We start from the raw sequence: 12,361 nt of genomic DNA on the forward strand, positions 1-12,361 counted from the left end.
CTTGCTTTCTTATAGAACCGAGGACTACCAGCCTAGGGATAATACCACCCACAAGGGGCCCTCTCACCCTTGATCACTATTTGAGAAAATGCCTTACAGCTGGATCTCATGGAGGCATTTCCCCAAGTGAAGCTCCTTTCTCTGTGATAACTCCAGCCTGTGTCAAGTTGACACACAAAACCATCCAGTACAGGATTGACTCATTTAAAGACTCAGTTTTACTTATAGAATATGCCACATTTACTCCTTCAAGGACACAGCTAGAGACTCATAGCCAGGCCTTCTAGCCAGGTCTCAGATTCCCCAGGCTGTTCAGGGATGATCCGTCCCCTCTCGAGGCTTCAGTGGCTAGCTGAATTAGGTCTGCTCCTTCTAGATGTGTACAGCAGACTTCTTTTGAGTGCCTGTTAAAATGGGTAGAGTTATTTCAGTTTTGATTTTCTAAACAATAACATTAATAAACATCTGGTTAATTTTTAGGACAGTAAGGGAAATGCTGTTTTTGGATTATATGACTGCCAAACCAGACAAAATGAGGTAATTGTAGATTTCTCAGTTGACTGTTTCTTCTTTCTGCCTCTTCTGTTTTTTAAATATAAACCTCAATTTTTTTACAAAAATTTATATCCTTTCATTTCTTTCCTTCTCCAATTTCCTTAGCTTTTTAAAAATCCCTTTTACCTTTAACAAAAGGAGAATAACAACTCCTGAACCAAATGACTCATACAGTCTCAGTTCTTTGAAATTTAAAGTTGGGTGAGGCTATTTTACAATGTTATGGGGAAAAATAAAAGTGGGAAGTCCACTGCCTTCCCCCAAGATGTGTGTGTGTGTGTGTGTGTGTGTGTGTGTGTGTGTGTGTGCTCCCAGATCAGTTTAATAATGCCTCTGGGTGCTGAGTTCTGACTCTGGCTAATTTTCATGTCATTGTTCTTGTTCCTTTTCATAACAATCCAGGTTTGAAGATGTGCCTGCTTCCCTTAATAAACTACTCGCATTAGTTCCTGGATAGTGTTGACATGAGGGTGGCAGGGGTGGCAGGCATGTGTGAGAATTGAATCTCAGTGGCCCTGGAGCTTAAACATCCGGTATCCATTCTAAGTTTCTTGCAGGTCACCCTCCTCTTTTGGCTTCCAACATGATTAACTCTCTTTTCCCATCATCCTATTCTGCCCACAGCTGTTCATTCACTCATCTATTCATTCTCTGATTCAACCACCACACATCAGTGTTCTCCTTGGGAGGATCCAGAGTCGCATGGATGACCAAGGCCAGTCATGTTAAGATACAGTCTGTGGAAAGAGCAAGTAAAGCCTTGGGTGTTAGTGTAGCCATTTCCTTGACCTCTGTATGGACTGAATTTTGAAAAGATGGTTCAGCAGCAGCATTATACAAAACTTCAGTCTGGCTGGGGTAGGGTGTGGCAGCAGCTGCCTTTTGTGGATAGATTTGTCTTCCCAGTTCCTGTAAGCAAGAACTGATGGATGGTTTGTATCCTATTTGTTTCTTTCTGTAGCTTCTTTGGATTTTCTTTTCCTTTTTTTTTTAAAAAAATTAGATATTGACTTTATTTACATTTTAAATGTTATCCCCTTTCTTGGTTTCTCCTCCCAAAACCTCCTATCCCCTTCCCGTTCCCCCTGCTAACCAACCCACACATTCCCACTCCCTAGTCCTGGCATTCCCTTACTCTGGGGCATCCAGCATTCACAGGACCAAGGGTCTCTTCTCCCACTGATGACTGACAAAGCCATCCCCTGCTACATATGCAGCTGGAGCCATGGGTCCCTCCATGTGTACTCTTTGGTTGGTGGTTTAGTCCCTGGGAGCTCTGGGAATGCTGGTTGGTTCTTATTGTTGTTCCTCCTATGGGGCTGCAAACCACTTCAGCTCCTTGGGTCCTTTCTCTAGTTCCTCCATTGGGGACCCTGCGCTCAGTCCAATGGTTGGCACTGGTAGAGCCCCTCAGGAGACAGCTATATAAGCTGCACTTGTTGGCATCCACAATAGTGTTTGGGTTTGATGACTGTATAAGGGATGGATCCCCATGTGTGGGCAGTCCTTGGATGGCCTTTCCCTCAGTCTCTGTTCCACACTTTGTCTCTGTAACTCCTTCCATGGGTAATTTGTTCCCACCTCTAAGAAGAACAGAAGTATCCACATTTTGGTCTTCCTTCTTCTTGAGTTTCATGTGGTCTGTGAATTGTATCTTGGGTGTCCAAGCTTCTGTTCTAATATTTACTTTACCAGTGGGTGTATATCATGTGTGTTCTTTTGTGATTGGGTTACCTCACTCAGGATGATATTTTCTAGTTCCATCCACTTGCCTAAGAATTTCATGAATTCATTGTTTTTAATAGTTGAATAGTACTTTATTGTGTAAATGTACCACATTTTCTGTATCCATTCCTCTGTTGAGGGGCATCTGGGTTCTTCGCAGCTTCCAGCTATTATAATAAGGCTGCTATGAACATAGTGGAGCATGTGGAGCACCTTCTAGGTATATGCCCAGGATTGGTATTGCTGGGTCTTCTGGTAGTACTATGTCCAATTTTCTGAGGAACCGCCAAACTGATTTCCAGAGTGGTTGTACCAGTTTGCAATCCCACCAGCAATGGAGAAGTGTTCCTCTTTCTCCACATCCTTACCAGCATCTAGTGTCACTTGAGTTTTTGATCTTCGCCATTCTGACTGGTGTGAGGTGGAATCTCAGGGTTATTTTGATTTGCATTTCCCTGATGACTAAGGATGTTGAACATTTCTTTAGGTGCTTCTCAGCCATTTGGTATTCCTCAGTTGAGAATTCTTTGTTTAGCTCCATATTCCATTTTTTAAAATAGGGTTATTTGGTTCTCTGGAGTCTAACTTGTTTAGTTCTTTGTATATATTGGATATTAGCCCTCTATTGGATGTAGGATTAGTAAAGATCTTTTCCTAATCTGCTGGTTACTGTTTTGTCCTATTGACAGTGTCCTTTGCCTTATAAAAGTGTTGCAATTTTGTGAGGTCCCTTATGTATCCAGTGTGTTAGTCTATTATTGGGGAATTGAGTCCATTGATGTTAAGATATATTAAGGAGTAGTGATTATTGCTCCCTGTCGTTATCAAGGTTATTTTGATGTTCGTGTGGTTGTCTTCTGTTAAGTTTGTTGAAAGAAGATTACTTTGTTGCTTTTTCTTGGGTGTAGTTTCCTTCTTTGTGTTGGCATTTTCCATCTATTATCCTTTATAGGGATGGATTTGTAGAAAGATATTGTGTAANTTTGATTTTGTCATGGAATATCTTGGTTTCTCCACCTATGGTAATTGAGAGTTTTGCTGGTATAGTAGTCTGGGTTGGCATTTGTGTTCTCTTAGGGTCTGTATGATATCTGCCCAGGATCTTCTAGCTTTCATAGTCTCTGGTGAGATAGTCTGGTATAATTCTGATAGGTCTGCCTTTATATGTTACCTGCCTTTATATGTTACTTGACCTTTTTCCCTTACTGCTTTTAATATTCATTCTTTTTTAGTGTGTTTGGTGTTTTGATTATTATGTGATGGGAGGAATTTCTTTTCTGGTCAAATTTATTTGGAGTTCTGTAGGCTTCTTGTATGTTCGTGGGCATCTTTTTCTTTAGGTNAGAGAAGTTTTCTTCTATAATTTTGTTGAAGATATTTACTGGTCCTTTAAGTTGGGAATCTTCACTCTATTCTATACTTATTATCCTTAGGTTTTGTCTTCTCATTGTGTCCTGGATGTTTTGAGTTAGGATCTTTTTGCATTTTGCATTTTCTTTGACTGTTATCTTCTGCACCTGAGATTTTCTCTTCTGTCTCTTGTATTTTGTTGGTGATGCTTGTGTCAATGACTCCTGGTCTCTTTCCTAGGTTTTCTATCCCCAGTGTTGTCTCCCTTTGTGATTTCTTTATTGAATCTATTTCCATTTTTAGATCCTGGATGGTTTTGTTCAGTTCCTTCACCTGTTTGGTTGTGTTTTCCTGTAATTTTTTAAGGGATTTTTGTGTTTCCTCTTTTAGGGCTTCTACCTGTTTACCTGTGTTCTCCTGTATTTCTTTAAGGGAGTTATTTATGTCCTTCTTAAAGTTCTCTACCATCATCATGAGATGTGACTTTAAATCAGAGTCTTGCTTTTCTGGTGTTTTGAGGTAACCAGGGTTCACTGTGGTGGGAGAACTGGGTTCTGTCGATGCTAAGTAGTCTTTGTTTCTGTTGCTATGTTCTTGTGCTTACCTTTTACCATCTGGTTATCTCTGGTGTTAGCTGGTCTTGCTGTCTCTGACTTTGGTTTGTCCCTCCTGTAGGCTTGTGTGTCAGTACTCTTGGGAGACCAGTTCTTTCCAGGAGGAATTTGGGTATGGAGAGCTGTGCCACAGGGTCTGCTCTGGGGTGCAGATGAAAACCTGAATGATCCTTTCCCAGCCGTTACTTGGTTCCTGTGTCCTGATAACTCTGGGATGGTCCCTTTTGGGCCAGGAATTTTAGCAGAAGTGGTGGTCTTTCCTGTGCTTGCAGGTATGTAGGCACTCCTGGGAGACCAACTCTCTCCTGGCAGTATTTGTATATGTAGCTCTGTGGCACAGGATCAGTTCTGGGTGCAGAGACTGGAAGGCTCCTGTTCCAGGCCACCCCATGGTTCCTGTGTCCTGAGGGTTCCGGGTGGGTTCCTCTGAGCAGCAGTGGTGGTCCTACCTGCACCTTCTTTGGATTTTAAAACATGGAGATTACTCAGGAAGTAAATTGCTTAAGACATAGATTAGTGGAGAATTTAACCAGTTATGATTATAATAAATAGACATACCCTTTTTTTAAACCCAAGTTTCTCCTTTGGTCAGTTTGCTGCTGCTATAACAGAATATCTGAGTTTTGATAATTTGTAGAGAATAGATATTTAGTTCCACATATTACAGTTCTGGATGTTGGGAAGTTCAAGATCAAGGGTTCCAGATTTGGTAAGGTCCTTCTCTTTCTGTCATCAAATGGCCCACAGGAGAACGGGTAGAACAGGAGAACAAGAGGAGTCTAGTCTCACTTTTATGATAACACTCTCTGAGGAACTAGCCCAGTGTTGTGAAAACATCAGTAGCCTACAAGGAGGGCAGAGCCTGTGACCCAACTACCCATTACTGGGCCTTCTTCCAGGTACTATTGTCTCTAGCCTATGAACTTGGGAGACATAGTCAGACCACATAGACCGTAGCAGTTGCTAAGCACCCTTCCTTTTCTATCTTTTCCACATATTCAGAAAACCTTACAACCCACATGATTTCCCTCTGGCTCATTGGTCTTGTTGAGGCAATCACTTTGCATCTCAGGTCAGCTGAAGTTTATATTTTCTTTATATTTATAAGTTTATATTTTTGCTTTAGAACTGTGCCACCAAGAGAAAGACAATGCTGTGTTTTAGTGATAAGGGCTCCAGGATAGGATAAAGGCTGCATGGATATAGTGATTCCTTGCTTTCTGAAGTGTTTCTGGTTTAAAAGTTTTTATATGGGCAAAACTGTCAAGTTCCACGTATCCTTAACCCAGTGGTCTCCAGTTGCTACACCTTGTATAACTGTAGCATGTCAGTAGAACCAGGACAGTGACATTGGTGGAACATGTGTAGTATGGTTCTGTGCCATTTCATCATATAGGCAAGATTTTGTTGTTACCACTGTCACGTACACGGTGATAGATCTCTGCTGTCATCTCTGAGATCTGCTGGTGACAACTGATCAGTTCCAGTGAAACTGGAACCCTTACTTTTTAAAGTCAATGACTTTCCTAAATTTACAGTTGTTTCCAACATTTTCTCTGTCTTTGAAAAAAAAAAAGTTTGTGTCCTTGTGTGAGCTTATGTGCATGCAGGAGCCCATAGAGGCCAGAAGAGGGAATTGGATCCCCTGGAACTGGAGTTGTGAGCCACCACATATGTGCCGGGAACTGAACCTGTGTCTTCCATAAGAGCAGCAAGACCTCTGAACCGCCGCACCATCTCTCTAGCCAGCCCTCCCTCTTTATTATTTATTTATTTATTTATTTATTTATTTATTTATTTAAAGTGTGTACACTGTAGCTGTCTTCAGACACTCCAGGAGAGGGCATCAGATTTTTGTTACAGATGGTTGTGAGCCACCATGTGGTTGCTGGGATTTGAACTCAGGACCTTTGAAAGAGCAGTCGGAGCTCTTGACCGCTGAGCCATCTCACCAGCCCCCCTCCCTCTTTAAAAAAGACTTCTATTTGAGTTTGAACCTTTTATTTTCTTGTGGACCTTGGGATTGAACATCTAGCCCTGGGTTAATGCTAGGCAGATGCTGTATCACTGAACTGAGCAGCAGCCTTAGCTTCCTGGCACTTTTCAAGATCCACATTTGATGACATACATCTGCCTTTGTTGTTGATGAAGTTTAGAAAATATGAATGAGGAAATCATTTATATCCCATACTGTTCCTCTTTCCATTGTTTCTTCTTCCTCCCTGATGTCCTGCCCTGCTTCCTTTTTTTAAAAATATCATTCTCTTGGTCTTTTAAGACTTGGTTTTAGTACCAGTATTTTACAGGACACACATTCTCAATTTTCACACATTCTCAATTTTCTTTTCCTTCACATTTCTTTCGTTTATTCATTTTGAATGATGATTTTGCTGAGTCTAGAATTCAGGATGGCAGGTTTTGTCTTTTGGGTCTTGAAAAAAAGTCTTCCTTCCTTGATTCCTCCTTTCTTCCCTCTCTTCTCCTCTCTCCTCCCTTCCTAGTTCTCATGGGAAACCTGTCTTTTAAATTCTTTTCCTCCTGTACTCAAGGTATCATTTCCCCCAGTCACTTTTGAAAAAGAAGTTTTTTTATTTCTCCTTTGTTCTTTATTTTCTGCAAATTTACTTGTGTTTACCTGTATGGATGTGTTTGGGTTTTCATACAGCTTCTTAAATCTTTTGCTCAATTTGGGGAAATTCATGCAGTAGCTGCTGTGTCTTTAAGTTTCACTCTTTTCTTTTTTGGACACAACATTAGAGTAGTTAACACAGATCTTTGAGATAACCCTGAGTCTGAGCTTCAGCTCCTTTTCTTCCATCCCAGATTATTTACTTTGTGTGTTCAAATGAGGTATTTCTTTTTCCTTCAAGTTCATAGAGTTTTTTTTAAACCATGTTGCTACCATTTGAGATTTAAATAGTTGATTATTGCAATTTTTAGGTGCAAAATTTCTATGCATTTTTCTTTATATATTTCCTTATTAAAATTTCTATTTACTTTTCATTCAATCACATTTTAAAGTTATTTGTGATGGTTTGTATATGCTTGTCCCAGAGAGCAACGCTATTAGGAGGTGTGGCCTTGTTGGAGTAGTTGTGTCACTGTGGGTATGGGCTTTAAGACCCTCTTCCTAGCTGCCTGGAAGGGAGTCTTCTGTTAGCAATCTTCAGATAAAGAACTCTCAGCTCCTCCTGAACCATGCCTGCCTGGACCCTGCCAGGTTTCCACCTTGATGATAATGAACTGAACCTCTGAACCTGTAAACCAGGCAAATTAAATATTGTCCTTATGAGAGTTATTTTGGTCATGGTGTCTGTTCACAGCAGTAAAACCCTAACTAAGACATATTGAAGAGGTTTTTGTTTTGTTTTGTTTTTGCTTTTTTAAACCACAGCATCTTTAAAATCTTTGCCACAGCATCGTGTATTTGCCATCCTAGTGCTTAATGCCTGTTTTTCTGTCACTTGAGCTGAAGTTTTCCTGGTCCCTGGCATGACTCATTGTTTGAGGCTCTCCCAAGAGACTCTAGATGTTATTTAGTTTTCTGTTTTAGTGTTTCCTCTGATACAGAACTCATTGAGGAATAGAGGGCACCACCTCACTCCTGCTTAGGAGGCGGAACTCAAGCCCTCCACTTGCCTTCCTTTGATGAGACTCAGCTGAGAGGGTGCCCCGGGTACTCATAGGTAGAGATGCAGTTTGCAGCTTCCGACCCCAGGATAAGGACTCTGGGATGGTTAGGTAGGTGTTGGGAAGGTGATAGCAGATGTCTTGGCTTCCCATTAACCCTCTCTGATGATGCTCCACTAAGGAAGAGATGGGTCTCCTCAGTGCTAGGCAAGGGTGAGTGCCCACGATTCCTCTACAGCTGTGTTGAGAGGAGGTAAATTCCTTCCAGGTGGGATGACAGTCTTGATTTCTACTTGGTCTTTTCTGATTCTGTTCTGGCAGGAGTGAACAGAGTGCCTGGGGTATCTGGATGAGGTAGGACCCTGGTCTCCCCACTCAGCCTTTGTGGGTAAAGAGAGAAGTGGGCTTCATTTTTCCAGACTGGTTGGCTAGACAGCAGGTAGCAGTCATCGTCTGTCTTTCTGGATCTCTTGTTTCTTTGGCTCAGGGGATGGGGTGTATGTTTCTGTCTATTCCTAGCATCATTTTCGTTATGGTCTCTTCTCTAGTTTCAAGAATAGGATATGTTATGCAAAAAGGTCATCCCTGCTTTATGTCTCAGGACTTGTAGTCCCCAGAGAGTCTGCATCCTCCCTCACCCCCTGCAGCGCCACGGATAAAGCCCGCAGCGTTGTGCTTGTGGTAGAACCATACATCCAATCTGTATCTTCTTTACTCAACTTCCCTGTCTTCTTAGTTTCATTTTGTGCACCACCCTCAGGGATTTTAGCTTTACTGAGTGGGAGGAATAGTGAGAACTGAGTCTTTTTCATCTGGGTCTTGCTCTCTGCAGGTTTAAATGGATGACTCTCGTAGTATGGCCAAACAGGAAGCAGTACATTACTTACCCACATGTAGGCAGGTTCTAACCTGTTTCTCCCTACCCCTCTCTCATCTCTTTTTTTCCACTTCCCTTCCTGCTAGTCTACCCTCAGTGTATGCAGGAGGCAGTAAGACATGGCACATAGTGTCGAATGGACTTTTCTGGGAATCTGACAGACATTCATTTTCTCTGCTTTTGCTCATATGGAATGTGGGGTTGGAACCTCCATTGGCGCTGAATTTGAAGTTTTGTTATGTGGAGGCTGAAAATGTATTAAAGTCAGGAAGTTAAAAGAATGGGTATTTCCAATTCTGGATTAAACCATGACTAAAGTCTAGACCTGCCTTCTATTATCCAGCTTCATGAGTCACTATGTAATTGCTTTTTTTTTCTTTCTTTTTTTTTTTTTTTTGCATAAACTAGTTTGGTGAATAATTCTTGATGTTTACAATTGAAGAATTGCATACTTGTATTCTATATGATGCAGTGATTCTTGCGTAGGCTCACAAAGATGTATTTGAGGCTTAGGAATGTATCTCAGTAGTAGAATACTTGGCCAGCATGTACAAGTCCCTGGGTTTGAGCCACAACACTGGAAAGATATGTATGTGTATTGTATATATGTGTATGTGTGTGTATGTGTGTGTGTGTGAAGTAGATCATTTTAATACCTAAAAGTGAGAGATAAATTAATGCCCACCAATAAATTTGGGAATAAATACATCTGCTGAGGGATTGAGATGTCTATAATTGGGCTACATTAGAAAGCTAACATGGCTTATTGGGCTACATTAGAAAGCTAACATGGCTTAAAGTGCTTGCTGGACAAATGTGGAGCCTTGAGATCACGTCCCCAGCACATGTGAAAACCAGCATGGTGGTGTGCACCTGCAGCCCCAGTACTGGGAGGGTAACAGGTGAGGTCCAGGGACCCATAAGCCTGATGGTCTAGCCAAAATGATAGAGCATGATAGAGAAGACACGTGACAATGACCCCTGGCCCTCACAGGCACAGGCATGTGTGCCTGCATTACATCTGCATATCACACACACACACACACAAACACACACACACACACACACACACACACACCTGTAAATGTATACAGGCACCAAAGGTTCTCCAAAATGTTTTACTGTGTGAAGAACAGCATTTGATAGGATAATACACTGCATTCATGTTAGAAAACTACAAAACAAAAGGTATAATAATTATTGAGGTAACCTTAGAAAATCTGTAAGGCTACTGTGCATGTTACAAACTTGCTTCTTGGAAAGGAATTAACATTGCCTGAGGTTTGGAAGGTTTGATCTTATATTTGACAGCATTTGTATCTTTTAAGCATCAAGATTATTCATGCATTATTTTATAGTTAAAAATATAAAATATTAAAAATAGTGTATAATCTATGATTCTTCTTACTTATAAGTAAGAATCACTCACAGCAAAAGTTAAAAAAAGCAAAACTGCAAGAATTTAGTAACTTCTTTTAAAAAGACTATTATTAATTGTTTGTATGTGTGTATGTGTGTGATGTGTGTGTGTGGGGTATGTACTTGTGAATGCTCAAGAGGTGTCAGATGCCCGTGGGCTGGACTTACATACAGTTATGAGTTTCCTGATGTGGGTGCTAGGAAGAGAACTTGGGTCCTTGTCAAGAGTAGCTCATAAAGCTGAGCCATTGCTCTAGACCCAAATTTAGTGCCTTCACAGTAACTCAGAGTTCCCCTTTAGTAAGTGCTCCCCGTGGAGATGTGGTGATCCAGTCATAACATGACCCCAGTCCTTAACCAATATGTTGTATCTCCCATCTACACGACTGTTTTCATTGTCCTTAGCTTTGTCCTTGACGAAATGGATTCTTTTGACTTTTTCTGTTCTTTAAGGCAAGGTGCTACTATGTAGCCCAGTATAACCTCCGACTTTTGATCATTCTGCCTTGGCCTCTTGGGTTACTGGTGTGCACACCATGACCAGCTTCTCTTGATATTTTGGACATTTCAAACACACATAAAGAAGAAAAGATTAAGTAAAGATATATTTCTTAGCCATCTCTCTAAGTATGAGAGACACTTGTGACATAACCAGTAGTGTCATAGTCAAGTGTGCAATCTGCTTAAAGCCTTCCTCATCTCTGAACTTTAATGCTGACATTTGATGCTCACTAGGAGAGTATACACTGTACTAAGTGCCTCGTGAGTATTGTCTCTCCTGATCCCCATGACAACCCCATGAGATACTTCACTGACTTTGGACACCCACTTTATTAGTTCTTGGACCTCATAGTAACATGAGACACATGTTATAGTCCTAGGTTCATTGTGATAGAATTAGGAGGCTGAGTAATTTGTCCCAAGTCACACAACTGGAAAATGATAGTCAGGATTCGACCATGGGACTAGCCTGGTTTCAAAGTTCATGTCTTCACTATGCAGTTTGCCTGTCTCATAGAGAAGTTTCAGTGCCAAATATGGCATAAAATATTAAACATTTTCCTTGAAAAATAATCCAGAATATCACCATTGATTGAAGTCTCTTTAGGAAATGTTTTACTAAACAGTATTTAGTATAAAGTTTAACAGGAATGTATCTTCATGTAATTGTTTCCTGTAACCTCCCCCTTTTTTGGCTTTTTTTAATAGCATCTATATACCTTTGAGAAGGATATGCAAGCAGTCAGTTGCTCAGTCAACAGTGAGAGAACAGTGCTTGGTGAGTTGAGATCTCATCTTTGTATGTTAAGGACTACATCTTTTAAGTTTAAGCATTTTGGACTTTGCAATATTTGGTTCTAACAATTTCCCAGAAATGCATGTTGAAACTGAGAATCTGTAGGATATTCCTATAGGAAAGAATGGTTTTCATTCACTCAGTGTTACACTGAAGATCCTTACAACTCCCATTTATTCCAGGGTAAAGTGATAAACTTGGACAGGCTAGCATGTGGATCGATTGCTAATTCAGTTGTTTTCTTTTCCGTTAGCTGCAAGTTTCGTTCGGTACACCACAGAGGGAGTAAAGAATGAGCTTCAGCCAGGTAATGGAATTATTCTTCCTTTGTACGTATCAGTAGATAAAGATCTGTCGGGCTGAGCCGAGTCTCAAGCTTCTCTAGAAATGCCTTTATTTATAGAATAAAACGGCAGTGGCTATTTAAGCACAAGCAATGTTTTAAGTTTTGTTTCTCAAGTAGGCAGAAAAGCATGAAAAGCAATATAATGATAATTATAGATGCTAATTAGTGTCTGAAGATAATGAGTAAAGAGATGCTAATTAGTGACTGAAGATTAAGTGAATACTGGAAATATATTTGACTTCTGTGACCAGAAGTTAATGTCAAAGTAGGAAATATTGATTAATCTCTAATGCCTGTGAATATCTCATAACTACAAAGTAAAGTACATATCTGTTCAATTGCCAAAACTTATTTTACAGTTTATTAGCCACGAGGAGTAAAACCTTTTACTTTTTAAACTTCAAAAGGTATTCTATATTGTTTGTCTATAACCCAACAGAATTGGTGAATGCTGTAGGCAGGCACTCTGTGTGCTGGAGGAGATCCAGTGTCTGTAAGAGGTGAGGGGCCTGTGTGCTGGAGGAGATAGATACAGTGTCTGTAAGAGG

At 40.6% G+C, this 12,361-nt stretch overlaps 1 protein-coding gene across 2 annotated transcripts in view; it reads left to right on the forward strand.

Annotated features, from left to right (window-relative positions):
• Gsap (gamma-secretase activating protein) overlaps positions 1–12,361 on the forward strand; it is a 100,110-nt gene that overhangs the window by 10,951 nt on the left and 76,798 nt on the right. The window contains exons 3-5 of one of the 2 annotated variants that reach the window (XM_021191143.2): positions 481–537; positions 11,380–11,449; positions 11,721–11,774. In XM_021191143.2, the coding sequence (XP_021046802.1) occupies positions 481–537; positions 11,380–11,449; positions 11,721–11,774 (181 nt within the window). The remainder of the gene's footprint in view (positions 1–480; positions 538–11,379; positions 11,450–11,720; positions 11,775–12,361) is intronic. The other variant, XM_029535591.1, reaches the window with a different exon arrangement.

This window comes from Mus pahari, chromosome 2 (genome assembly GCF_900095145.1).
Source record: "Mus pahari chromosome 2, PAHARI_EIJ_v1.1, whole genome shotgun sequence".
Lineage (NCBI taxonomy): Eukaryota > Metazoa > Chordata > Mammalia > Rodentia > Muridae > Mus > Mus pahari.